The sequence below is a fragment of the Pituophis catenifer genome, unplaced genomic scaffold (assembly GCF_029215685.1).
Source record: "Pituophis catenifer annectens isolate HBS135680 unplaced genomic scaffold, rPitCat1.0.hap2 SCAF_17, whole genome shotgun sequence".
Lineage (NCBI taxonomy): Eukaryota > Metazoa > Chordata > Lepidosauria > Squamata > Colubridae > Pituophis > Pituophis catenifer.
The window spans coordinates 11942564-11970334 of NW_027256897.1; the positions used below are offsets into that span (position 1 = coordinate 11942564).

At 44.3% G+C, this 27771-nt stretch overlaps 1 protein-coding gene and 1 pseudogene across 1 annotated transcript; one reads left to right on the forward strand and one right to left on the reverse strand.

Moving 5' to 3' along the window:
* The first annotated feature begins 1201 nt into the window (after positions 1 to 1201).
* Positions 1202 to 27771, forward strand: part of LOC139325875 (uncharacterized) — a 181465-nt pseudogene continuing 154895 nt past the window's right edge.
* LOC139325593 (zinc finger protein 502-like) lies at positions 24141 to 26323 on the reverse strand. The gene has a single exon (XM_070955526.1). It carries the CDS (start codon positions 25650 to 25652, stop codon positions 25125 to 25127), a length of 528 nt encoding a protein of 175 aa, XP_070811627.1. The 5' UTR covers positions 25653 to 26323; the 3' UTR covers positions 24141 to 25124.

The window sequence follows — 27771 nt, forward strand, 5'->3', positions numbered from 1 at the left end:
CAAGTACGAGCATTCCCTGAGGAGTTAGACCAAAGTGGATCTCAGAATTGGCAGTAGGGCTCAATTCAGCCAGAAAACGTAACTTTTGACCCAGTGCTCAGATTTGTGGACGAAACACATATTCATGCTCCTCGCGGTCTGAAAAGCAAAAAAACAGATTCAATTTTCAAGTACGAGCTTTCCCTGAGGAGTTAGACCAAAGTGCATCTCAGAATTGGCAGTAGGGCTCAATTCAGCCAGAAAAAGTAACTTTTAACCCAGAGCTCAGATTTGCAGAAGAAACACATATTCATGCTCCTCACGGTCTGAAAAGCACAAAAACGCCTTCATGAAAAAAATACAACAGAACTTAAAAAGCATTTGAAAGAATTTTTTGAAATAAATTTGAATAAAGGTACCCCAATTGAAATTGTGTGGGATGCAAGTAAAGCTTATATGAGAGGGGTACTTATCTACATGAACTCTAAACATAGACTGTTTCAACAAAAGAAAAGAATTGGAAATAGAAATAAAGAATAAAGAACAGTTACTTATTAAAAATCCAACAGATGAAAGAATATGTGGTGCTATAAAACTTTTGAAAGACCAATTTCAAATGCTTATGGCGGAACAAGTTGCAACAAATTTACAATATGCGAAGCACAATACATTCTGTAACGCTAATAAACCGGGCAGATGGTTGGCTTACACATTGAGGAAAAAACAAAGTATACGGACTATTGATAGTATTGATATTGGAGGGAAAGAAATTTTTCAACAAAAATTAATTAAAGAAGCTTTTGTGGACTATTATACCAAACTATATGCCAACGAGGAGGTGCAGAATGGACTTATAGAAAAATATTTAAACGATAAAAGAGTTACAAAAATTACTGATCAACAAAAGGAAAGAATGAATTATCCTATAACAGAGGAGGAGATAATAGTAGCAATTAAACAGCTAAAAACAGCCAAAGCTCCTGGAACGGATGGTTTGACCGCAGTGTATTACAAAACTTTGCAAGCTGAAATGGTGGAACAACTCAGAGATTTATTTTGCAATATTCAACAAGGGGGTAAAATACCCCCATCATGGACAACAGCTTACATATCTTTGATACCAAAAGAACAAGTTGGTCCTAAAAAACCAGAGAACTATAGAGCAATATCTCTTTTGAATACAGATTATAAAATCTACGCGAAAGTATTAGCCAACAGGTTAATGCCAGTAATTCAAAAGGTGATTCATGATGATCAAGCGGGATTTATCGAGGGCAGACACATGAAGGATAACGTAAGGCAAGTATTAGACTTATTGGAATATCTTGAGAAGAATAAACAGATTCCTGCAGTGCTGGTCTTTTTGGATGCAGAGAAGGCCTTTGATAGAGTGGATTGGAATTTTCTACTAAAGACTTTAAAAAAGATGGATTTTGGGGATCAATTTATACAGGCGATTTCAGCAATTTACCAAGAGCAAAAGGCACAGATTATTATTAATGGAAGTTTGACAACAGAGTTTAAAATTGAAAAAGGAACAAGACAGGGATGTCCGTTGTCCCCACTTTTATTTATTTTAACATTAGAAGTCTTGCTAAATACAATACGGGACTCTAATAGCTTGAAAGGTATAATGATTAGGCAAGAGGTTTACAGAATAAAGGCATTTGCAGATGATCTGGTTGTTACCCTATCACAACCAATGGAATCAATAATCCTGATGAAGGACATTATACAAGACTATGGTAAAGTTTCAGGTTTTAGACTGAATCTAAAAAAGACTAAAATGATAGCAAAAAACATGACACAAGATCGTAAACATGAGCTTGAAAGGAGGGCAGGTTTTGAGACTGTACCTAAGGTAAAATATCTAGGAGTTCAGGTTGCAGAATCAAACATGAAATTGTTTCAAAATAACTATGAGGTGTTGTGGCGAGAGGTGCAGAAAGATATGGAGACTTGGAAAAAACTGCAGCTGTCTCTACTTGGAAGAATAGCAGCAGTTAAGATGAACATTTTGCCAAGATTTCTTTTTTTGTTTCAAATGATTCCGGTGCTTAAAAGTGATAAACAATTGAAAGTCTGGCAAACTGGACTCAATAAGTTTGTCTGGAACGAGAAAAAGCCGAGAGTGAAATTGAAAATTATGCAAGATGTTCCAGAAAGAGGAGGTCTTAAACTTCCAAACCTACAGTTATATTATGATGCAGCAGCTTTAACTTTAACAAGTGATTGGTTTGGAAGTAAAAAGGCTGGAATATTGAAAATAATGTATTAGAAATATTTTAATGTAATGAGGGTAAAAAGAAAAACTATACAGGGGAGGGAGGGGTTCAAGCTTTTACATGTGTCATATTAAGGGTTTTTTTTGTGTGTTTTTTTTTTTATCTTTCTTTACCAGTTATGAGTATATTATAGGGAAGTCTGGGGGGAGGGGAGGGTTAGGGAGGGTTAGGGAGGTTGGGAAGTTTGGGGGTGGTGGCGGGGGGGGGGGAAAAGGGGTGAAAATGTAATTGTAAAACTTTTGCAATAAAAGAATTACCTCCTAAAATGCTGAAAACCAGAAAAGAATTTGGCTTTCTTGTTAAGGAATTGCAAAACCTACAGATACCATTTCGGTGGGACGCCCCAGTTGGTATAATTTTCAGATACAAGGGAGAAAGATATCGTTTGAATACCGTGGAGAAGGCAGAGCACTTTTACACTACTATTCTTAAGGAAAGAACACCATCCCCACGTACATCTACAGTTTTGGAGATTAAGGAGAGTGATGAGAAGCAACCTCAACGAGAACTGCAAGAACAGTCTAAGCAGGAACTAGAGGAAATGCAAGGCGCAGAGCTTGAAATGGATTGGTTTTCATATATGCAAATACAGTCTAGATATGATGAAGATTCTGAAAAGGAGGGTTTTTATAGCACCTTGACAAATTTAGATAAAATTTTAATAGGTTCTGATGACCATGTGATTAAAAAATTGTATAGCCATTTATTAGAAGTAAAATTGGCAGAAGAACAAGTTAAAGAAACAATGATTGCATGGGGGAAAAATGTGGGTCATGGGATTGAGTTAGAGAAATGGGAAAAATTATGGTCACAGAATTATAAAATGACAATGTCAACAGCATTTAAGGAAAACTTGTATAAGATGTTTTACAGGTGGCATCTACCCCCGGCGAAAATAGCCAGAATGTACAAGAACAAATCGGAGAAATGTTGGAAGTGTCATCAGTCCCCGGGCACATATTATCATATGTGGAGGACATGCGCAAAAGCTAAAAGATATTGGACTAAAATCCACAGGTGGTTGGAAAAAATGACAAAGAAACATATTGACTTTAAACCAGATATATTTTTATTGGGGATTTTACCAGAAATATATAATAGAGAAATGAGATATTTAATTGTGAATGTTTTAACGGCAGCTAGAATTGTATTTGCTAGAAACTGGAAAGGTGAGAAGATACCCACGGATGACGACGTTATCAAGAAAATCTTGGAGTGTGCTGAAATGAGTAAATTGACATTTGAAATTAGGGAACAAGAAGATTAACAATATTATTTGATATGGGATTTATTTTATCAATGGTTAGACAAGAAAGAATGGAAATGAAATATGAAATGAAATGGATAAGATAATAAAATATATAAAGGGGTTTTTTTTCCCCCCTTATAGAGGATAATTTACTGTTAAATAATTGGTAAAGGAGAATAATAATGTAATAAACTGTTAAATAAGAAAATATGGGATAGAGGATTAAGCACAAAAGATTTGTAACCGATCAATACACTTTCTGTAATTTTAATGGATGACAATTGTTTTATGTTTTAAGTTTTGTTTAAAAATATAAAAAAAATTCAAAAATAAATAAATAAATGCCTGGAGTGTGGAAAGAGCTTCAGTCATAGCAGCACCTTTTATACACATCAAAGGATCCATTCAGGGGAGGGGAACCATATAAATGCCTGGAATGTGGAAAGAGTTTTAGATACAAGAGAAGCCTTAATAGGCATCAAAGAACCCATTCGTTAGTGGAACCAGATGAAGTCCGAATGTATGAAAAGACATTCAATCACAGTGGAAACTTTTATAAACATCAAAGGAGCCACACAAGAGAGAAACCACATAAATGCCTGGTAAGAAAGGTAATAAAATCCAATTAACGCTTTCACTTTTAATAAATTTAATATATTTTTTTCTTTTAATAAATTCCTTTAGTCTTCCAGGGCCATGCCCAGGGTCCCAGGCCTGAGTTTGACTGGGGATTGAGTTGAAATGCGAGTTGGAAACAGTGTGGGCAGTTGAACGGTTTTTCTACCAAATTGGGCTAGTTTTGCAGATTTGTTGCAGGAAAAAGTTTGACCTCTGTGGGTTCCAATTTGGAGGCTATTTTGGATTATTTTTAAAGCACTGTACAGATAGTCCTTGACCTACAACTATTTGCTTAGTGACTTAGTGGAGTTATAGCAGCACTGAAAAAAGTGGCCTTGACCAGTTTTCACACTTACGACTGTTCCAGCATCCATGTGGTCAAAATCCAGGCTCTTAGCCACTGGCATGTATTTATGACGGCTGCGCTGTCCCAGGGTCACATCATCAGCATTTGTAACCTTCCCAGCTGGTGTCCCACAAAGGCATTGGAGGATTCACATAACAACTTCATAACTCACTTCACAACTGTAGGATATGACCTGCCAATTATGGCAAAAAATGGGATGCAGCAACTGTCAAGAACAGAAATTTTTGTCTCAATTCTGATTGGAGATCTAGTTAGTACTACCTGTACAGTTTGGGGGCAATATATCCAACCGTCATGAACGATAACTGCAAAATACATCCCAGAGACAGTAAGAGGGTTAAGTCAGCCAGGCCCTCCCCCCCACCTGCCTTGCCAGCCCCTCCACAGACCCCCCCCCACACACACATACACACACACACATGGATTCATCTTCTCCTTTCTCATCCCTCCTCCTTTCTGAAGGGCCCCTTTGGAAAACTGCAGCAGAGGGGGAAATCCCCTCCAATACTGACCCCTGCATATTTGGATTTTTCAACTTTTTTTGAGCCCTTGGATGCTCCATTTGACACACACATATATATATTCCTCCGCCACCCCCTCCCCCTTTGGAGGGGGCTCCTGCTGCTGCTGCTGCCCAGGCCAGTGTGCCCTGCGATGTAGCCCTCCACCCACAGACTGGCACCTTTTAAATGACTAACTTAAAATGACATATTAGCCCTTTTAACATGGCAGTCTATACCTCTTTTTTAAGGTTAAGAATGCTTGTTTTTTCCTTCTTGACGAAGGCTCTTTATTTGGTATGTGAGAACTTGCTTTTTCAGCAACTACACAACAGAGTATTCCGAGTGTCTCTAAATACATCTGCAACTTTCAGGAAAGACACAAACCCAGCTGGGAAAGACTGACACAAAAATTGGTCACGTGTGGAATTTTATCCAGAATCAATGTTTTCTGTTTGCGCTTCACAAGCACTCAATGTATTTCATGGTTTCATCATTTCTTTACTGACTTCTATGAGGAAATTCACTAGCAGGAACCATTGGCAGGAGGTTCTCCTCCTTAGCTCTTCTCTAACTGGAGATGGTCTCCTTTTCTGCATGAATTCCTAGTTCTTCTACCTAGGAACAAGAATTGTCCTGGATGAAATGGAGGCCATATACATGCTTCTTAAAAACACATTTGCGAGTTGTAGGATCTTATTTATTAGAATCCTGCATTTATTTTTACAAATCAGGGGGATATTTTCCTTTGTTTCCAACAAAATAAAAGAATATTTGTAGCTCAGGGTTGAAATGCGGGGTCTTTTTAGCTCCCTGAGGTCCCCACACCCTTCCAGCAACTATGATGTTAGCTAGGAAGTAATGAGACGTGCAACGTGCCCTCCTCCTCTCTTCCCCCAACAACAACCCTGTGAGGTGGGCTGCACCGAAAGAGGGGCTTGAACTCAGGGTCTCTTGCTTTCTACCCTGGTGCCTTAATCAATGGACCAAACTGGGTTCCCTTTATAGTCTGCTTTAAGGTCGCAGCCCCAGAAGAGCCCCTGATCTCTGCCTCCCTCAATACAGAGCGGGGGGAGGGAGGGGAGACTGGATCCCAAATTTCAAGGGAAGCGGCTTGAATCGCCGAAAGAGGAGCCCGGATTATTCAGTTTGGCACAGGGAATGTTGGGAGTTGCAGTCTTTGGGGGTCTCTTTTGGGTCCGCAAGAGGCGGGGTCTTGGGCCTGGCCCTCCCCTGTGGGGAAGGGGACTCAGCCGTGACCTTCTTCTCTTTCTCCCCTGCAGGAGGACGGAGGATGGTGGCGGATGCAGGAAAGAGGCGCCGCACGAGAGGAGGAGGAGGCGAGCAGGCCCCTCAGAGCAGCCCTGCCTGCTCCCGGCGTGGCTTCCCTGGGAGACAGTGGGGAAAGGCCAGGGGGCTCCGGGGCTGCAGGAGGGATGAGCCCAGGGGGAGCCTGGGAAAGGCGGCTGCCTGGAGGGCGATGCGGGGAGGAGGAAACGGGTGGAAACCCCGAGACGGGCCTGGAGGGTGGAGGCTCCTTCCGAAGACCCCGAAAGCCTCAGAGGATCCAGCCGGAAGGAAAGGAACATCAGTGCCTGGAATGTGGGAAAACCTTCAGAACAAATGGATGTTTTGAAAACCATCTAAAAATCCACTCAGTTGGAAACCGATATCAATTCCTTGAGTGTGGAAAGAAGTTCAATGGGAGAACAAATCTTGATCAGCATCAAAGGATCCACTCAGGAGAGAAGCCATACGAATGCCTGGAGTGTGGAAAGAGATTCTGTCTGAGGGGAAACCTTTCTAGCCATCAGAGGATCCACACAGGAGAGAAACCTTATAAGTGCCTGGAGTGTGGAAAGAGCTTCAGTCGGAGGAGCAGGCTTTATACACATCAAAGGATCCATTCTGGAGAGAAACCTCATAAATGCCTGGAGGGCGGAGGGTCCTTCAGAAGACCTGGAGATCCCGAAAGGATCCAGGAGGGAGGAAAGAAACATCAGTGCCTGGAATGTGAAAAATCCTTCAGAACAAACTACCATCTTCAAAGCTACCTAAGAATCCACACAGGAGAAAAACCTCATAAATGCCTTGAGTGTGGAAAAAGATTCAGTCTGAGGGGAAATCTTTATAAACATCAAAGGATCCACACAGGAGAAAAACCTCATAAATGCCTGGAGTGTGGAAAGAGCTTCAATCAGAGGGGAAACCTTTATACACATCAAAGGATCCATTCAGGGGGGAACCATATAAATGCCTGGAATGTGGAAAGAGTAATGTGGAAAGAGTGGAGACTAGATCCCAAATTTCAAGGGAAGTGGCTTGAATCGGCGAAAGAGGAGCCTGGATGTTGCAGTTTGGCGCAGGGAATGTTGGGAGTCGCAGTCTGTGGGGATCTATTTCGGGTCCGCAAGAGGTAGGGTCCTGGGCCTGGGCCTCCCCTGCAGGGAAGGGGATGCAGGCATCACCCTCTTCACTTTCTCCCCTGCAGTAGGACGGAGGATGGCGGCAGATGGAGGAAAGAGGTGCCGGCCAAGAGGAGGAGAGCGGGTCCCGCGGAGCAGCCCTGCCCGGTCCCAGCACGGCTTCCCCTTGAGACGGCGGGGAAAGGCCGGGGGGCTCCAGAGCTGCAGGAGGGATGAGCCCAGGGGGAGCCCGGGAAAGGCGGCTGCCTGGAGGGCGATGCGGGGAGGAGGAAACGGGTGGAGTCCCCGAGATGGGCCTGGAAGGCGGAGGCCACACCTCCACCGGTAACCATAACAACAATCGACACCGCACAGGCGCCATCTGGCTGGTTGGTGGAAGAAGGACGCTGATTGGTCTCTCTGGGGCAGTTTGTCGATTGGCAGGAAGACTACTTAGGGCAGTCCCTCTGAAGGAAGAGGCGGAGCTTATAGAGAAAAAACGGCATGAATCTTCCAAGTCCGGAAACAAAACGGGCAATGAGGGAAGCTGCCTGAATTGGTGACAGAGAAGCCGGGATGCTGGAGGTTGGGTGCAGGGAATGCTGGGAGTTGAAGTCCGGGAGGATCTCTCTGGAGAAGGCAGGCCCGGGAGCCCGAGACCTAGTCTGGGGGGGTGGGCGGGGAGGGAGACAGGAGGCTGGGAGGGAGGCCGTGTCTGCCTGGGGCATACCCGGGAGGCCCGTGGAAGGCAGGGGCTTGGGCCTGGGCCTCCCCTGTGGGGAAGGGGATGCAGCCGTGACCCTCTTCTCTCTCTCCTTTGCAGGAGGACGGAGGATGGCGGTGGATGCAGGAAAGAGGCGCCGCCCGAGAGGAGGAGGAGTTGAGCAGGCCCCGCGGAGCAAATGCATTGGTTACAATTGATGCTCCCCAACTTCTGATTCTTTTGCCTTTTGAACATCTCAGAAAGATTGGAAAAACCTCTCAAGAAACGCCAAGGTCCCCAGTGTATTTTCAATCCTCTCTAGTCTGGTCTCTTTGCTGCCGCCCAGAACTGTCCCGAACTGCAGACCAAGACCACAGAAAAGGTTGAGAAGGGAGACCCCGATAACCCCACGGTCCTAGACCTCGACCAGATCAAGGAAGCCTTTGCCCAATGGATGGGGCCCAAAGGCCTCAATGGGAACCAGTCCAGGCCATCTGCACAACTCAGTGAATCCAGCTGGCTGTGTTTTTAGGGTGCCTTTCCCCCCAAAAAAAACCTATGAGGGAGCCTCCCACTGTCGGGAGGAAAAGGGCCCTTCATGCAACCTGTATCTTGAGCCAAAGGATCTGGGCTCTTGGTGGAGGAGAAACCCGTCACTTGTGGTCATGGGAACCCAACTGCAGCAGCTCAGAAACCCTGACAACTACGGTGAAGGGCTCGCTCTGCTTCCCTGTCTCCATCCCGTCCATTGAATGGCCAGCTTGATGAACGGAAGGACCGAGGTGGGGGATTGTTCACCTTGCTGGTTGAGAATATTCCAAATTGTCTTCTCAGCAATAGCATCTTTGCTCGCATACTACAAAGCCTCCAGTGGTAGAGAACGTGCCCTGAGGGTTCAAAGGGTCCCAAATCCCCCTTTCTGGGCATAGCCACACCCGGAAAGCCTTTCTCCTCAGAGTCCGTGGGCAGTGAGGGAGACGTGGTGGCTGCTGGGGCAAACAGCCCCACCCTTTGCTTCATGCCACAGTAAGGGTCTCCGTGCCGCGAGGCCAAAGCCCCACTCCGCTTCTCTGCTGCAGAGGGGAAGGTCAGCTGGTGGAGAAGGCCAGGCCCTTCCCTTCCTCCAGGCTGGGGCAGAGCAGAAGAAGACAAGCTATTGAAGGGATCACCTTGACTACTATACTTGAAGGTATCGCTAATTTATTGTTTTTGAAGTGTGTCTCTTGTGATTTGTGGGAAGGGCAGGTGGGGAAAGGAAGCAAAGAGTTTGAATTCTTTCCCTTCCCTCTGAAAAGTCAAAGAGCTGCCAAATTCATTCAAAAGAACAGAGATCTTGGAGTAGAGAGAGAAAATAAAGTTGTTGAATAAACTGTTTGTGAGCCAAGTTCTTTGGAAATTATTTTCTGAACCCTCCGGGACTAATGCAGGTGTAGGAAGGAAACGCAGGGAGAATTAAAAAAGGAGGAGATGCCTACACATCAACACCCAAAGTATGAAGAATAAACAGAGGGAACCTGACGTCCCAGAACACGAGAGCAAAGATGAGATTGCTGCCGTTACTGAAACATGGTGGGATGAAATTCAGGAGGATTTAAATTTTTCAAAACACCTAACAAAAAGAGGTGGAGGTGGAGTTGCACTTAAACAGCTGCACCTTTGTAGAAATGCAAAAAGTAAAAAAATGAAGAAAACCTCCTTGAATGCATTTGGGTTAATATGAAAGGAAAACGGAATGAGGTTGCCATAGGTGTATACGATGGACTGCCCAATCAGAGGAACTAGATCAGGGGCGTCAAACTGAAGGGTGCTTGCATCTGGCTTGTGGGGAACAGATCGGACTGGCCCACAATGCCTCTGCCAGTGAAAACAGAGGTCGGGAGGGAAGCGTGTAGCCCTACCGGCCCCATTTTCAGCTTCAATGGCCGCCTGCACTCCTCCACCAGTGAAAACGTGTCCTCCACCCACCCAGCTCCATTTTCACCGGCAGAGGATTAGGAAAAGAAACTAAAAGCAAAAGAAATGTTTCTCCTTTTGCATTTGAGCATCCAAGAAGGGACAGGAAAGAGGAAAGGCAAAGAAGGAAAGACGAGAAGGGAGGAAGGAAGGAAAAAGAAGGAAAGAGGGAAGGAAAAAGAAGAAAAGGGAAGGGAGGGCAGGTGGAAGGAAGGAAGATTATGAGGGAGGGAGGGTCTGAGGGAAATCCTGTCGTAGCACTTGGCCAGCACAGGTGCCCACAAGAAGAGTGAATATGAGCTGGCCATGCCTACCCAGGGACCCCCCCCCAGGTCAAACATAACCCTGATGCAGCCCTGAAGGAAATAAGAGTGTGACACCATTGAGCTAGATGCACCTTTTGCTAAGCATTTAGCTGATGAACAGAAAGCAGAGGAATGGGGGACTCTCCCTATCCTGGCAACTGGGGAACACCCAGTCTCTGCACCTAGTGGGAGGACCAAACAGGTCCCCAATGAGTCTTATTTGTTTAAAACGTTCTTATAACTGCCCATCTTTCAGTCAACTCTGTGCAGCTCCCAAAAGGGCATTTTCAAAAGTATCCAACACATTAAAACATAAAAGAAAAACCATCAAAGAAAAACCTGGGGCCAATCCATGCCACCTTCTCCTTGTCTGACCTCCCAGCGCCTGGGGAAAAGCCAGGGGTTTAAAGGCTAAAAGGGTGGGGGCTTTTTAAGAATATGGCTCATATCTCACAAAGCTTCCTTGGTCTTAGAGAGTCCCTTGTAGGGGTTTCTGCTGGAAGACAAGGGGACCATTCAGGGAATCCAACTGAGAGCTTCAGATGCTTGGGGATGGTCTTAATAGGTCCCCACATTTGGGAAATCCACATAGATTATATCAAACAATGGCAGGGAGAAGCTCCTTTGCACCCCCAACAATAAAGTTCAAATTAGCAATAGATTCAGCCACAGCACACTTGCTCCAATGAGGATCTGAGTGGGATGACCATTCAAAGGCAATTTATTAGAATATTGTAGCAAAGAGATTTCCCTCAATGAAAAGAGGGAATCCAGGACACAAAGAGCAGCTGATTCAGACTCAGGGTCTCCAAAGGTCCCACAATAGACCCAACTGGCTGCCCTTCAAGGGCTCATATAAGGCTTCAACCCCTGACCTCCGCCGGCCTCAATACGTGGGGGGGAGAGAGACCGGACCCCAAGTTCAAAGAAAGCCCCCCTCCCCCCTGTCCCACCTCTGCCCCGGACCGTAATAACCCACGGAACTGCGCAGGCGCCATCTGGCTTGTTGCAGGAAGAAGGACGCTGATTGGACGAGCTCGGGATGTTGGTGATTGGCAAATGGACTCCGAGAGGCGGATCCTCCAAAGGAAAAGGCGGAACTAGTGGAGAAAAAGGGCGTGAAGCCTCCACTTCTGGAAACAAAACGGGCAAAGAGGGAAGCTGCCTGAATCGGCGACAGAGCAGGCCGTTTGATGCAGGTTTGGCACAGGGGATGCTGGGAATCGTAGTCCGGGAGAGTCTCCCTGGAGGGCTGGGAGCCCGAGGCCTAGTCTGGTAGGCGGGAGGGACAGAGACCGGAGGCTGGGAAGGAGGCCATGTCCGCCTGGAGAATACCTGGGAAGCCCATGGGAGGCGGGGGCTTGAGCTGGGCCTCCCCTGTGGGGAAGAGGAGGCAGCCGGGACCCTCTTCTCTTTCTCCCCTGCAGGAAGATGGAGGATGGCGGCGGATGCAGGAAAAAGGCGCTGGCCAAGAGGAGGAGGAGGGGAGCGGGTCCCACGGAGCAGACCTGCCCGGTCCCGGCGCGGCTTCCCCGGGAGACAGCGGGGAAAGGCCGGGGGCTCTGGGGCTGCAGGAGGGAGGAGCCCAGGGGGAGCCTGGGAAAGGCGGCTGCCTGGAGGGCGTGTGGGGAGGAGGAAACTGGCAAGAGACCCCGAGACGGGTCTGGAGGGCGGAGGCTCCTTCGGAAAACCCCGAAGGATCCAGGAGGTAGCAAAGGAACATCAGTGCCCAGAATGCGGAAAAACCTTCAAAAGAAACGGACATCTTCAAAGCCACCTAATTATCCACACAGGAGAAAAACCTCATAAGTGCCTGGAATGTGGAAAGAACTTCAATCGGAGATCACATCTTGATCAACATCAAAGGATCCACTCGGGAGAGAAGCCATACCTGGAGTGTGGAAAGAGATTCAGTCAGAGCAGCAACCTTTATGCACATCAAAGAATCCACACAAGAGAAAAACCACATAAATGTCTGGTAAGAAAGGTAATAAAATCCAATTAAAGTTTCACTTTTAATAAATTTAATACATTTTTTTCTTTTAATAAATTCCTTTAGTCTTCCAGGGCCATGCCCAGGGTCCCAGGCCTGAGTTTGACTGCTGTCGGTCATTCTGATGGCAACTAGCAGAGCAGGCTGTCCTGGGAGGGGTGGGAGGCCTTGTATGAGTCTGGATGTCCATCTGTCAGTGGTTCAGGAATGTTGGATTCTCAACTGGGCAGCTGTGGACGAGATCCCTGCCTGATCCCTGTCCAAGGGCTGCAGTTGAGGGCTGCTCTGACACAGGATCCAGCCCTCCCTCTGCCTGGCCTAAAGCCAGTGCTGCAGTGCTGCCTGCCCCAAGAGGAGATCAACCCTGCTGGTAATTCATTCAAGTTCAAAATTCGAGGAGAAAATTTCGCTCTCTCTTTCTGTCCTTAATCTTGGCACCATCTAACAATATGGTGTCAGGAAAAGGTGCCTCACCTAAACAGAAATAATGGGGGGAGCTCATCCGGGATGATGGAACAAAACACAAAACAGAAGGGCAACCCAAAGGGAATGCGATGGGAAGTTCATCCAGAGCTACGTTAATGAGTGGCGCTTCCCTTAACAGAATGCAGTCTACATCCAAAGAGCTTTGCCTTTTGTGCAAAAAGGTTAGAAACGGGCAGCTTGAGTGTTGGTTTGGTCGCCTCCTACAGACATTTGCCTGGCATTGGGGCACATAGAAAAGGTGGAGCAGGTGAAGTTTCATAGGGAACCTGCCATCTCTTAGGGAATTCTGAGGGCTTTATGACCTCATCCATGCAGGCTAAACTGCCAGTTACTGTCAGTTGTCAGAGAGAAGATGCCTTCAAGAGGTTCGTCAGTCTTCAGAAGAGCTCCTGGACTCTGGGAAATCTTCCTTCTATTTGCAGCCAATTTATCAAGAATTGTATTGCAAGGACGAAAACGCTCATTTGGCCCCTTCTTAGGAAAGGGAAGCAGAGAGAAAATGAGAACACCCAGCCATTTTCCCTGTTACTTTTAATTGTTGGCTGATGGATTTAAATCATGTCTTCATCTCCAAACTCAGGCACCAAGTTTGGTGTGGAACTGAAAAGAACTTGATTACCTGATTTGAGAGACTTTAAGAGAAGCAAAGGGGTTTCTTTGTCCACCTGAAAATACAGATCCTCAAATAATCCAAGCCAAGCAAAAACATTTATTAAGGGAGGGGGGTTCATGTTTTTAAGAGGGCACAGAAACAAATGGTACATACATTCAGTGTCAGGAAACAAATGATGAAACAATATGAAGCAACAGCATCACACAGTCCGTTTAACTTGCTGTGAAATCACTTCCTTCCTTAGACTTTGCCTCGGTCTCCTCCTCCTCTGCCCTAGGCCTTTTCTCAAGGGTTGGTCTTGCAGGAGGAGGGGGGGAGATGGGGGGAGGAGGCTTGGTGTGTAGGACATCTGTGAGCTGATGTTCAAAGTTATCCAGAGGAACCAACGTACCGAATTCAGGATACTAATCCCTACAGAGAGCAAAGGAGAGAAAACAATTCTTTATATCTAAAATTATTATTTCTATTCCTGGATCATTGTGGTTGGGAGAGCTTTTGCTCTGTGGTGGGGAACTGAGAGAAGTGAAGTAGGGAATCGACCAGAGAGGTTTATAGAGAAGGAACGTCTCTTCTCTTCCCAAATTCAAGGCTGCCCAGAGACGGAGCATAGGCCAAGCCTTTTCTGAGCCTCAGAAAAGAACTCAGTCAACAATAATGTGATAAAAGGATTTCTGGGACATTCTGCTCAGGGAAGGAATTCTCACTTTGCAAGTTGCTCAAAATAAGCACAATTTCTGGATTATGAATTCTGCCAAGGATTTTTTTTTTTTAATCCATATAACTCTGGTTCCTAACATGAAACACACCAGTTTCCTTCTTGTATCCTAGAAGTGTAAGAGCCACCTATTAAGCAGACTCTTAAGACTATTTTCACTTCCGGTTTGCGAGCCTCGGCGACGGCGGTGTTTCTTTAAAGACCGCCAGCCCCGCCGCCTGTAGAGCCGCCCCGCGATCGAGGAGCGGCTCGAAAACTCCAAAATCTTGAAGATTGAAGGAGCAGAGATAGCAGGGTACAGGTTGAGCCCCTGTAACCCCCCAGGGAACTGTTTCTGGGGAGGAAACAGGCGTGGCTCCCTTCCAACCTGCTGAACTCCGGGCGGCGTGGGACGTTTCTGCTAATTAGCAGAACAAGCCGGCAGCAGCAAACTCTTAAAGCGAAAGGAACTAATTTTAACAAACAGCAGAAATATCACTTGAATCCAGAAACTTGAAAACTGCAAGTATTAGTGCTTTGTTGACATTCTAATTTAAAAGAGAAAGCGAGTGAGTGAAAGTGATTTGAAAAAAAATGGCGCCCAGCATTTGAGTTAACGAGCTAATGAAAGTGGATTTGTGAAGCCTTCCTGCTTTGTTACAAAGTTATAAAGCTGCTACAAAGTTGCTCTATCTAAAGAAAAAATTTCTTTTTCTAAAATGTGACTTTGTTTTACTTCAGTTTCACTTGATTAAATCTGGGGGACTTTTTTAGAAGTTTCTGTGGAAGAGGGAAAGGAAAAGGAATTTCCCTCTTCAGAAAAACTAGCTTACGTGGCACGATGGCTTCAAAGAAGCAGGAAGGGAAGGCAACAGGGGGGGGATCCCCCACACACAAACATGAAACGCAGCTTCCCCCTGCTCAACAGTTACAGACTCAAAAAAGAGAATTTGATGTGGGAGATTTAAAAGAATTTATTTCTAAAACTCTGGATGATAAATTTCAAAAATCTCAACAGGAGATAGATGACAAACTTCAAAAATCACATCAGGGGATAGATGATAAACTTCAAAAATCACACCAGGAATTTATGCAGGAAATTAATGAAGTTAAAGATATGGTGAAACAGAATCAAAACAAGGTGACCAAAAAAATATCAGAAGTGGCATCTGGCCTGGCAGAATTTATTGGGAAAGTTGATTCTAAAGTTGAAGAACTTAAATCAGAAGTTAATGTAAAGATGAAAGACAATGATTATAAAATTGCTGATGTTGACAATAAAATGCAGAGAGTTGAAGATGAGATTGTTATGATACAATTCAGGGCAATGGAGTTCGCTATACGGCTTCGGGGAATTCGAGAGGAGGAAAGACAGGATTTGAGACAAATCTGTTCTGAGGCCTTGGCTAAGATTCTACAAGTTAATCCTGATGTGGTTTTTCATAAAATAGACAAAATTTACAGAGTGAACTCTTGGGTGGCCAGACAAAGACAATTACCTAGAGATGTGGTCATATATTTTACAGAAAGAGAAATAAGAAATGATATCCTGCAAAAATCCTTTTACACTTCTGTACAAGTTGGGGGCTCACGAATTGGAATTTATAAAGAATTGCCTCCTAAAATGTTGAAAGCTAGAAAAGAATTTGGCTTTCTTGTTAAGGAATTGCAAAATTTACAGATACCCTTCCGGTGGGACGCACCAGCTGGGATAATTTTCAGATACAAAGGAGAAAGATGTCGTTTGAATACCGTGGAGAAGGCACAACACTTTTATACTACTATTCTTAAGGAAAGAACACCATCTCCACGTACATCTACAGTTTTGGAGATTAAAGAGAGTGAAGAGAAGCAACCTCAACGAGAATTGCAAGAACAGTCCAAGCAGGAATTAGAAGGAGTGCAAGGTGCAGAAGGAGGTTTTTTGGATGAGCCCTTGCTGGAATCTTCTCCAATTTTGGACTCGGTTCGGATGATTGAATCTAAGGATCAACGTATAACTAGAGCTCAATCTAAGTTACTTAAACAAAAGCAACAACAACAACAGGAAAGACAAGACAAGGAGGCAGCTAAGAGTACTGCACAAGAGATTGGAGCTATGGGAGGAGCGAAATCGAAGCTTTCGGATGATCTTCAAGTATTTTGCTCTGTGCTCCGAAAAGAGGCTCATGACCTTTAAGTGTTTATCTTGGAATGTTAATGGGTTGAATTCAGCACAGAAAAGGAAGAAATTATTTACATATTTGAAACAATTTAATAATGATATAATTTGTTTACAAGAAACGTATATTACAACTCAAGATCAAAAATATCTGATAAACTCCAAACTAGGAACACATTTTATATCTTCAACTTCGCAAAAAAAGAATGGTGTGGTTATCTATGTAAATAAAAAATTAACAGCTAAAGTTATAGAAACAGATGAAGATGGTAGGTTTGTAGCAATTGAATTGCTTACGGCAAAGGGCCAAATTCTTTTGATTGGAATTTATGCTCCCAATCAACAACAGGACTATTTCTACAAGATGCTACATACCAAAATACTGCAATGGGATTACAGATCTATTTTAATTATGGGAGATTGGAATGGAGTAATTGATTCTAAATTAGATAAAAAGAGTTTGGCAAAGTCTAGAATCAGACTACCACAGACTTTTTTTGACATGAAAGAAGATATGGAACTAAAAGATGTTTGGAGAATACATAATCCAAAAGAACTGGACTACACTTTCTTTTCTGATAGACACAGATCCTTCTCTAGGATTGACTTTATCTTGTTGTCAGATGATTTACTTGTCAAGACAAAAAGAACAAAGATTTTTCCAAGAACTTTGACTGACCACAGCCCAGTATGGATAGAAATTGATATGGATAAGGTTGAGAGACGTTCCTGGAGATTAAATGAGAACTTGTTTAGATATGAAAAAAATACAACAGAACTTAAAAAGCATCTGAAAGAATTTTTTGAAATAAATCTGAATAAAGGTACCCCAATTGAAATTGTCTGGGACGCAAGTAAAGCTTATATGAGAGGGGTACTTATCTACATGAACTCTAAACATAGACTGTTTCGACAAAAGAAAAGATCTGAATTGGAAATAGAAATAAAGAATAAAGAACAGTTACTTATTAAAAATCCAACAGATGAAAGAATAAGCAGTGCTATAAAACTTTTGAGAGACCAATTTCAAATGCTTATGGCGGAACAAGTTGCAACAAACTTACAATATGCGAAGCATAATACATTTTGCAACGCTAATAAACCGGGCAGATGGTTGGCTTACATATTTATTTATTTATTTATTTATTTATTATATTTCTATACCGCCTTTCTCCCGTAGGACTCAAGGCGGTGTACAGTCAAGAAAAATATAGACACACAAACATCATAAAATTGCTAATTAAAATTGTTACTTAGTTTGGTCAATTAAATAAAACCCAGAATTAGATAACATTTAAAAAATCATTTGCATGTTTGTATGTTTAGCCCTGCCTGTTGGAACATCAGGGTCTTGAGGGCATGGCGGAAAGCACGGAGATCAGGGATATTCCGTATCTCCGGGGGCAGTTCATTCCAAAGGGTTGGAGCCCCCACAGAGAAGGCCCTCCCCCTGGGAGTCGCCAGTCGACATAATTTGACTGACGGTACCCTGAGTAGTCCCTCCCTGTGAGAACGAACTGGTCGGTGGGAGGCTATTGGTGGCAAAAGACGGTCTCGTAGGTACCCAGGTCCTAAGCCATGGAGCGCTTTAAAGGTGATAACTAACACCTTGAATCGCACCCGGAAAACCACCGGGAGCCAGTGCAGCTCGCGTAGGAGAGGTGTTACATGGGCGTAATGAGCTGCGCCCATAATCACCCGCGCGGCTACGTTCTGGACCAGTTGGAGCCTCCGGGTGCTTTTCAAGGGGAGCCCCATGTAGAGAGCATTACAGTAGTCCATACGGGAGGTAACTAGGGCATGAGTGACCGTGCGCAAGGCGTCCCGATCCAGAAAGGGACGCAACTGGCGGATCAGGCGAACCTGATAAAAGGCACCCCTGGCCACGGCCGTCAAATGATCTTCTAAAGATAACCGTGAATATTGAGGAAAAAACAAAGTATACGGACTATAGATAGTATTGATATTGGAGGGAAAGAAATTTTTCAACAAAAATTAATCAAAGAAGCTTTTGTGGACTATTATACCAAATTATATGCCAAGGAGGAGGTGCAGAATGGACTTATAGAAAAATACTTAAACGATAAAAGAGTTACAAAAATTACTGATCAACAAAAGGAAAGAATGAATTATCCTATAACAGAGGAGGAGATAATAGTAGCAATTAAACAGTTAAAAACAGCCAAAGCTCCTGGTACGGATGGTTTGACTGCAGTGTATTACAAAACCTTGCAAGCTGAAATGGTGGAACAACTCAGAGATTTATTTTGCAATATTCAACAAGGGGGTAAAATACCCCCATCATGGACAACAGCTTACATATCTTTGATACCAAAAGAACAAGTCGGTCCTAAAAAACCAGAGAATTATAGACCAATATCTCTTTTGAATACAGATTATAAAATTTATGCGAAAGTATTAGCCAACAGGTTGATGCCAGTAATCCAAAAGGTGATTCATGAGGACCAAGCGGGATTTATCGAGGGCAGACACATGAAGGACAATGTAAGGCAAGTAATAGATTTATTGGAATATCTTGAGAAGAATAAACAGATTCCTGCAGTGCTGGTCTTTTTGGATGCAGAGAAGGCCTTTGATAGAGTGGATTGGAATTTTCTACTAAAGACTTTAAAAAAGATGGATTTTGGGGATCAATTTATACAGGCGATTTCAGCAATTTATCAAGAGCAAAAGGCACAGATCATCATTAATGGAAGTTTGACAACAGAGTTTAAAATTGAAAAAGGAACAAGACAGGGATGTCCGTTGTCCCCACTTTTATTTATTCTAACACTAGAAGTCTTGTTAAATACAATACGGGACTCTAATACCTTGAAAGGAATAAGGATTAGGCAAGAGGATTATAGAATAAAGGCATTTGCAGATGATCTGGTTGTTACCCTATCACAACCAATGGAATCAATAATCCTGATGAAGGACATTATATAAGATTATGGTAAAGTCTCAGGTTTTAGACTGAATCCAAAAAAGACTAAAATGATAGTTAAAAACATGACACAAGATCGTAAACATGAACTTGAAAGGAGGGCAGGTTTTGAGACTGTACCTAAGGTAAAATATCTAGGAGTTCAGGTTGCAGAATCAAACATGAAATTGTTTCAAAATAACTATGAGGTGTTGTGGCGAGAGGTGCAGAAAGACATGGAGACTTGGAAAAAACTGCAGCTGTCTTTACTTGGAAGAATAGCAGCAGTTAAGATGAATATTTTGCCAAGATTTCTTTTTTTGTTTCAAATGATTCCGGTGCTTAAAAGTGATAAACAATTGAAAGTTTGGCAATCTGGAGTGAATAAGTTTGTCTGGAACGAGAAGAAGCCGAGAGTGAAATTGAAAATTATGCAAGATGTTCCAGAAAGAGGAGGTCTTAAACTTCCAAACCTACAGCTATATTATGATGCGGCAGCTTTAACTTTAACAAGTGATTGGTTTGGAAGGAAAAAGACTGGAATATTGAATGCAGAAAGTTTTGATCTTGAATTTGGATGGCATGCTTACTTATTTTACGACGACAAAGTAGATAAAGTATTTAAGTCATATACTTAGAGATTCTTTGATGAGAGTTTGGAAGAAGCACCGACTCAAATGGGATTATAAAATACCGCTATGGCTGGATCTTGGTCATACTTTGTGGAATACAAATATAATGTCACTCGGGGGGTTTTTATATAAAGAGGTTCTTTTTACAGATGCGGGCAGATGGCAGCTGAAGACATTGCAGACACTGTTGGATGAAGGGATTAATTTAACTTGGTTACAATATAATCAATTACAACTGAGATGGAAAGAGGACCAAAAAACTGGTATTATGTTGCATGAGGAAGAATTGGTTAGACATATAAGAGAGAAAGGTCCAATGCATATGAAAAGGCTTTATAATGTTTTGCTAGAAAGAGATTCAGAAACTGAACTAGTTAAAGACTGTATGATTAAGTGGGCACAGAATTTTGAAGAACCAGTGATGCTGGAAACATGGGAAAAAATTTGGGTTCAGAATGTTAAATTTACACAGTCGCAGAACCTGAGGGAAAATTTCTACAAAATGTTTTATAGATGGCATTTAGATCCCAAAAAGTTGTCATGTATGTACCCTAATGTTCAGCCAAAATGTTGGAGATGTGAATGTTTGGATGCTACGTATTATCATGTTTGGTGGACCTGTAGGAAAGTTAAGGCTTTTTGGATAAAAATTTGGTGGGTCATGCAGAATGTTTTGAAGAAAAAAATTCAATTTTCTCCACAACTGTTTTTACTGGGTATAGTTAGGGGTTTTACATTGGGTGAAACAAAATTGATATTGTATATGATAACAGCAGCAAGATTGTTGATAGGTAAATACTGGAAGAATGAAGCTTTGCCCACTATTGAGGAATGGACTTTGAAGATGGCCAGTTTTGCAGAGATGGCGAAGATTTCAGCATATTTAAAGGACTGTTCACAAGAGACTTATGAGTGGGAATGGAAAAGGTGGATAGAATATGTTCAGAACAAATATCAAACTAGAAAGTATCAAATAGCTTTTACTTGAAAATAATGTACTAGAAATTTTTTAAAGTAATGAGATAAAGAGAAAAATTATACAGGGGAGGGAGGGGCTCAAGTTTATATATAAGTGTTATATTAGGGTTCTTCATGATTATGAGTATATTATAGGGAAGTCGGGGGGGGAGGGGAGGGTTAGGGAGGGTTAGGGAGGTTGGGAAGTTTGGGGGGAGGGGAGGGTTAGGGAGGGTTAGGGAGGTTGGGAAGTTTGGGGGGGAGGTGGGGGGGGAAAAAGGGGTGAAAATGTAATTGTAAAACTTTTGCAATTAAAAAAAAAAAAAAAGACTATTTTCAGGTGCTGGTTTCAGGCTAAACTTCAGCTGCCTTGACTCGCAACTAATTTTAGTTCTGAACTGTTTCCACAAACTAAGTCCACCTTCAGCAGCTGAAGCCTCAAACCCTAAAGAACCGAATGCTTACATTTTTCCATCTATGCCGGAGAAGATGGAATCAAGTTATCAGCAATCACGTAGTGGTGGTTACACCCCAAGCTTTTCACTATCACGACTCCAGGATGAGAAGCCACCTTGGAAATAGTTTTACAGATCGTGTCATGCATAGCTGAAAGAGAAGCCAGGATCCTCTCGGGTGGTGCTCTGGGATATCCAAGGGCAGGAAATTTGGGACACATATCCATTTATTTAGGTAGGACTCCTTTTATTAAACTTGGAGAGCAGCCCAACTGCTAATGACGCTGGGTGGCTTACAAAAGGGAAAAATAAAAGAGGAAAAATACATGGGGAAAACTCTTATTATATTAAAAATGAAGCCCCCCTGTGGCTGAAGGAACAGCCTAACCCCCCTCCCACCAGCCTAGGAGCATGTATGGAAGGAGGGTCAAGAGCCTTATTTTCAAGGGAAGAATGAACCCAGGAGAGAAATTTCCAGGCGCATGGAAAGAACTGTGGGCAAAATGGAAATTGGTAAGTTTCCCCACAAGGTTCCAGTAGCAACCCCTGAATCTCAAGATCCAAGTGTTTCTTCTTCTAAGAACATAGTAGATAACAGAAAAGCAACCTGAGATCCATTACTTAAGAACACGTACTCGTCACCTTCTCTAATATTTTCCCTCTTTTCTGCAGTGTATAAATATTTATTTATTTATTTATTTATTTATTTATTTATTATTATATTTCTATATCGCCTTTCTCCCGTAGGACTCAAGGCGGTGTACAGTCAAGAAAAATATAGATACACAAACATCATAAAATTGCTAAATTAAAATTATTATTATAACATAGTTTGGCCCAATTAAATTAAAAACCCAGAATTTTAAAAATCATTCACGTTTAGCCCCGCCTGTTGGAACATCAGGGTCTTGAGGGCACGGCGGAAAGCACGGAGATCAAGGATATTCTGTATCTCTGGGGGCACTTCATTCCAAAGGGCTGGAGCCCCCACAGAGAAGGCCCTCCCTCTGGGAGTCGCCAGTCGGCATCATTTGACTGACGGTACCCTGAGTAGTCCCTCCCTGTGAGAACGAACTGGTCGGTGGGAGGCTATTGGTGGCAAAATCTCATAGGTACCCAGGTCCTAAGCCATGGAGCGCTTTAAAGGTGATAACTAACACCTTGAATCACACCCGGAAGACCACCGGGAGCCAGTGCAGCTCGTGTAGGAGAGGTGTTACATGGGCGCAATGAGCTGCGCCCATAATCACCCGCGCGGCTACATTCTGGACCAGTTGGAGCCTCCGGGTGCTTCTCAAGGGGAGCCCCGTGTAGAGAGCATTACAGTAGTCCATACAGGAGGTAACTAGGGCATGAGTGACCGTGCGCAAGGCGTCCCGATCCAGAAAGGGACGCAACTGGTGGATCAGGCGAACCTGATAAAAGGCACCCCTGGCCACGGCCATCAAATGATCTTCTAAAGATAGCTGTGAATCCAGGAGGACACTCAAGTTGCAGGTCCTCTCTGTGAGGAGCAAGATCTCATCCCCACTTGTCAGTGATGGTACCAACTGACTATACCGGGACGCTGGAAGCCACAACCACTCGGTCTTGGAGGGGTTGAATCTGAGCTTATTTCTCCCCATCCAGATCCACACGGCCTCCAGGCAACTGGACATCACAGCAAGGGCATCATTTGGGTGGTCTGGGGTGGAGATGTATAGCTGTATGCCATCAGCATACTGATGAACACTCACCCCGAAACCACGGATGATCTCGCCTAGAGGTTTTACATAGATGTTGAACAGAGGGTGAGAGGACTGACCCTTGCGGCACCCCACAAATAAGGTGCCTCGAGGTCAACCTCTGCCCCCCTGCCAACACAAACTGCGAACGGTCAGAGAGGAAGGAGGAGAACCACCGAAACACGGTGCCCCCTATTCCTAACCCAGCAGGCTGGCCTGGCCTAACTCTCCTCTTTTAAATTTTTAATTCGTTTGATTTTATAAATTCGGTGTTTTAATCTGTGTTTCGGCCAAAATATTTAATAATTGTAAGGGACTTTTAATATTTGTATTATCTGTATTTTATCTTGGCTGTTCACCGCCCTGAGTCCTTCGGGAGTAGGGCGGTATAGAAATTTGATTAATAAATAAATAAATAAATAAATAAACCCCTCCAGCCGGTGCAGTAAGATACCATGGTCGATGGTATCAAAAGCCACTGAGAGATCTAATAGGACCAGGATAGAGGAGCAACCTCTGTCCCGAGCCCTCCAGAGATCATGCACCAATGCGATCAATGCTGTTTCCGTGCTGTATCGTGACCTGAAGCCCAACTGGAACGGATCCAGATAGACAACTTCATCCAGGTATTGGGGTAGTTGTCGCGCCACCACATTTCTCAAATATACCTATTGGTCTGCAGGAGAGTCTCCCACTATTCTTTTTCAGGACAGCCACTGCGGTACATACCGTTCAATAAACACAGCAGTGAGCCTGGTGTCAGTGTTCCAAACTATGATTTCCCCAGCGCTGACATGAATGAGTGGGAAAGAGCCTGTTAGTAGTAGCTTGTCTTTTCACCCAGTTCTCCCCCCCACCCCCCACTCCGGCAGATAACGACACCTAGGTGATGAGAAGAGGGGGGAATTCCTGTGACTTGAAGTAACTGAAAAAAAAGATGGACTTGGAAGATGGCCAATGAGACACTGAGATTTGAGGACCAGAAAGGGAGGGGTTTGGGATCAGAGGGTCAGTTTCGGCTGCAAATGAGTTCAGGACTAGATCATTATTCTTCAATAAATAAGAGATTTCATCAAAGACTTTGTGTTTGAGAATGAAATTTATTTGAGATAACATCGGAACCTGACACCTGGATTATTTGCTTTCGGTTGTGCCTTTTGATTCACACTGGGCAAAACAGAGCACAATAGGACAATTCTTGGGACCAATATACCTCTATAGAATGCGTCCAAAATAGAGGACCCATATATTCCTTTGGGATCAAAATTTGGAAAGTTTTAGCGCTGCAGTGCTCCTGTGCAGCTGCAGTGAAAGTTGGATAGTTTCAAACACTTACAGAAAGCTAATCGCCAGCTACCGGGAAACACCATGGGGAGGTATATAAGCCTAAATCCCATTGCTATTTTAGTGACACCGTATCCATCACATGATTATATGAAATCAACCAGTGGGACAGCTTGCCTTCCAAAAATTGTAGGTGCTTTATCACTGGAGGCTTTTAAGAATAGACTGGACAGCCACTTCTTTCAAATTGCAGTGTTCTCCTGTTTAAGCAGGGGGTTGGACTAGAAGACCTCCAAGGTCCCTCTGATTCTCTATCCTGACGATAGTGAAAAAAAGGAGTAGCAGTGACACAATAGCACAGTTGCAATACCTGAGGGGCTGCTACAAGGAAGAGGGGAGGGGTCAGCCTATTTTCCAAAGTACCAGAATGGAAGACCAGAAATAATGGATGGAAAATAACCAGGGAGACAAGTAACCTGCAATTAAGGAGAAATTTCCTGACAGTGAGAAAAATTAAGCCGTGGAACGGCTTGCCTAGAGAAGTTGTTGTGCTCAATCACTAAAGTCTTTTCAAAAGAAATTGGGCAACCATTTGTCTGAAATGGTAGAGGATTTCCTGCCTGAGCAGAGGGGTGGACTAGAAGGCCTCCAAGGTCCCTTCCGTTATCATTTTTGTGTTTCTTTACATGTACATTGAGAGCTTCTGCACTGGACACAAATTCCACATTTGGCTAAACAAATTATTCAATTCAATTCCTCAGACATACATCGTAACTAAACGTCTTTCCACGCTCAGCCACATTTGTAGTTTTTCCCCCATGTGGATCCTTTGATGTTAATGAAGGTCTCCATCCTCGGTAAAGCTGTTTCCACACTCAAGGCATTTATATGGTTTTTCTCTTCTGTGGATTTTTTTATGTGAATAAAGGTTTCTCTTTGAAGACAAACTCTGGCCACAGTCCAGGCATTTATGTGGTTTCTCTCCTGTGTGGAATCTTTGATGTGTATAAAGGTTTCCTCTGTGATTGAATGTCTTTCCATACATCAGGGATTTATCTGGTTCCTCTAATGAATGGATTCTTTGATGTGTATGAACATGTTCGCTCCTATTGAAGCTCTTTCCACATTCCAGGCATTTATGAGGTTTCTCTCTTGTGTGGATTCTTTGATGTGTATAAAGGTCTCCCCTCTGACTGAAGCTCTTTCCACATTCCAGGCATTTATATGGTTTTTCTCCTGAGTGGATTCTTTGATGTTTATAAAGGTTTCCCCTCCTATTGAAGCTATTCCCACACTCCAGGCATTTATAAGGTTTCTCTCCTGAGTGAATCATTTGATGTTGATTGAGGTATCCAATCAACATTTTTAGATTCTTAGATGGTTTACAAGATGTCCATTTCTTTTGAAAGATTTTTCACATTCTGGGCATTCAAATTTCTTTTCTCCCAAGTGGATCCTTACATGCCTTTGAAAATGTCCATTTGTTTTTAAGGATTTCTCACATTCCGGGCACTGATAACTTTTTTTTCTCTCTCCTGGATTCTTTGGAGATTCCTGAGTCTTCCAAAGGACTCTCCTCCCTCCGGGCATTTATTCAGTTTCTCTCTCCAGTGGGCCCTTTCATGTCTATAAAGGTTTCCCAAATGCCTGAAGCTCTTTCCACACTCCAGGCATTTATGAGGTTTCTCTCCGGAATGGATTTTTAGATGGCTTTGAAGAAGGCCATTTGTTCTGAAGGATTTTTCACATTCTGGGCATTTGTATTTCTTCTCTCCTGTGTGGGTGTTTATATGCCTTTGAAGATGTCCATTTCTTGTGAAGGATGTTTCACATTCCGGGCACTGATATTCCTTTCCTCCCTTCTGGACCATTTGGGAACTCCCGAGTCTTCTGAAGGAGCTTCCGCCCTCCAGGCCCGTCTCAGGGTCTCCGCCTGTTTCCTCCTCCTCGCATTGCCCTCCAGGCAGCGGCCTTTCCCGGGGTCCCCCTGGGCTCATCCCTTCTGCAGCCCTGGAGCCCCCTGGCCTTTCCCCGCCGTCTCAAGGTAGGGCTCCTCCGCGTGGCCCGCTCTCCTCCTCTCGGGTGACGTTTCCTTCCTTCCTCCGCCGGGCTCCTCCATCCTCCTGCAGGAGAGAAAGAGAGGTGGGTCACGGCTCCATCCCCTTCCCCACACGGGAATAGAATAGAATAAAAGTTGGAAGGGACCTTGGAGGTCTCCTTGATTAGTTTCCACCCATTGCTTCTTGTTCTACCCTCCTCAGGTGTTTTGGAGAATAGCTTGGCCCCCTCTTCTTTGTGGCAGCCCCTGAGATATCGGAAGACTCCTATCCTGTCTCCCCTCGTCCTTCTTTTCATCAGACTAGACATACCCAGTTCCTGCAACCGTTCGTCATACGTTTTAGCCTCCAGTCCCCTCATCCTCTCTGTTGCTCTTCTCTGCACTCTTTCTAGAGTCTCCACATCTTTTTTACATCATGGCGACCAAAACTGGATCCATTCTTCCAAGTGTGGCCTTTCCAAGGCATCATAAAGTGGTGTCAACACTTTGCGTGATCTTGATTCTCTCCCTCTGTTGATGAAGCCCAGAACTGTGTTGGCTTTTTGGCAGCTGCTGCACACGGCTGGCTCCTATTTAAGCGATTGTCCACTAGGACTCCAAGATCCCCCTCACAGTCACCACTGTTGAGTGAGCTGCCACCTATACTCTCCCTGTGCATTTTGTTTTCCTTGCCTAAATGTGGAACCTCCTTTTTTTCTTTCAACCTTCAATTTCATTTTCTTAGATGGCGCCTAATCCTCCCCGGAGGGGGGGGCAGCTCTTGCGGACCCAAAAGAGACCCTCCCAGACTGCGACTCCCAGCATCCCCTGCGCAAACCTGCGTCATCCGGGCTCCTCTTATCGCCGATACAGGGAGTTCCTTCCTTGCCCGTTTGGTTTCCGGAAGTGGAGGTTTCCCGCCCTTTTTGCCAGAGGCTCCTCCTCTTCCTTTGGAGGGACCGACCCCCCAGGAGTCTTCCTGCCTATCGCCGCCCTCCGCAGGGCAACCAATCAGCGTCCACCTTCCCTCAAAGAACCAGAGTGCGCCTGCGCGTTGCCCAGGGTTGTTATGGTTCCATGTGGAGGTGGGCCGCTTAAATTTTGCGGTCCGTTCAGCTTTCCCCCCCTCCCCTCATCCAGGCAAGCGGAGGTTGCGGGTCCCTTCTGCGGCTGCGACTTTCCCCCCCCCCCCACACCATCGGAGGTCTATCCATAAGCAAGGTGCGGGGGAGGGGGGGCACCCTTCCTTTGGAGGGACCGCCCCAAGGAGTCCTCCAGCCAATCGCCGCCGTCCCCCAGAGCGACCAATCGGCGTCCTCCATTTTCAGTCACCGAGAGTGCGCCTGCGCGGTGCCGACTGTTCTCGTGCGGAGGTGAGGCTGGGGGGGGGATTTTCCCTTTGATCTTTGGGGTCCCTCTTCTCCCCCTCCGCCCCTCCCCCCCG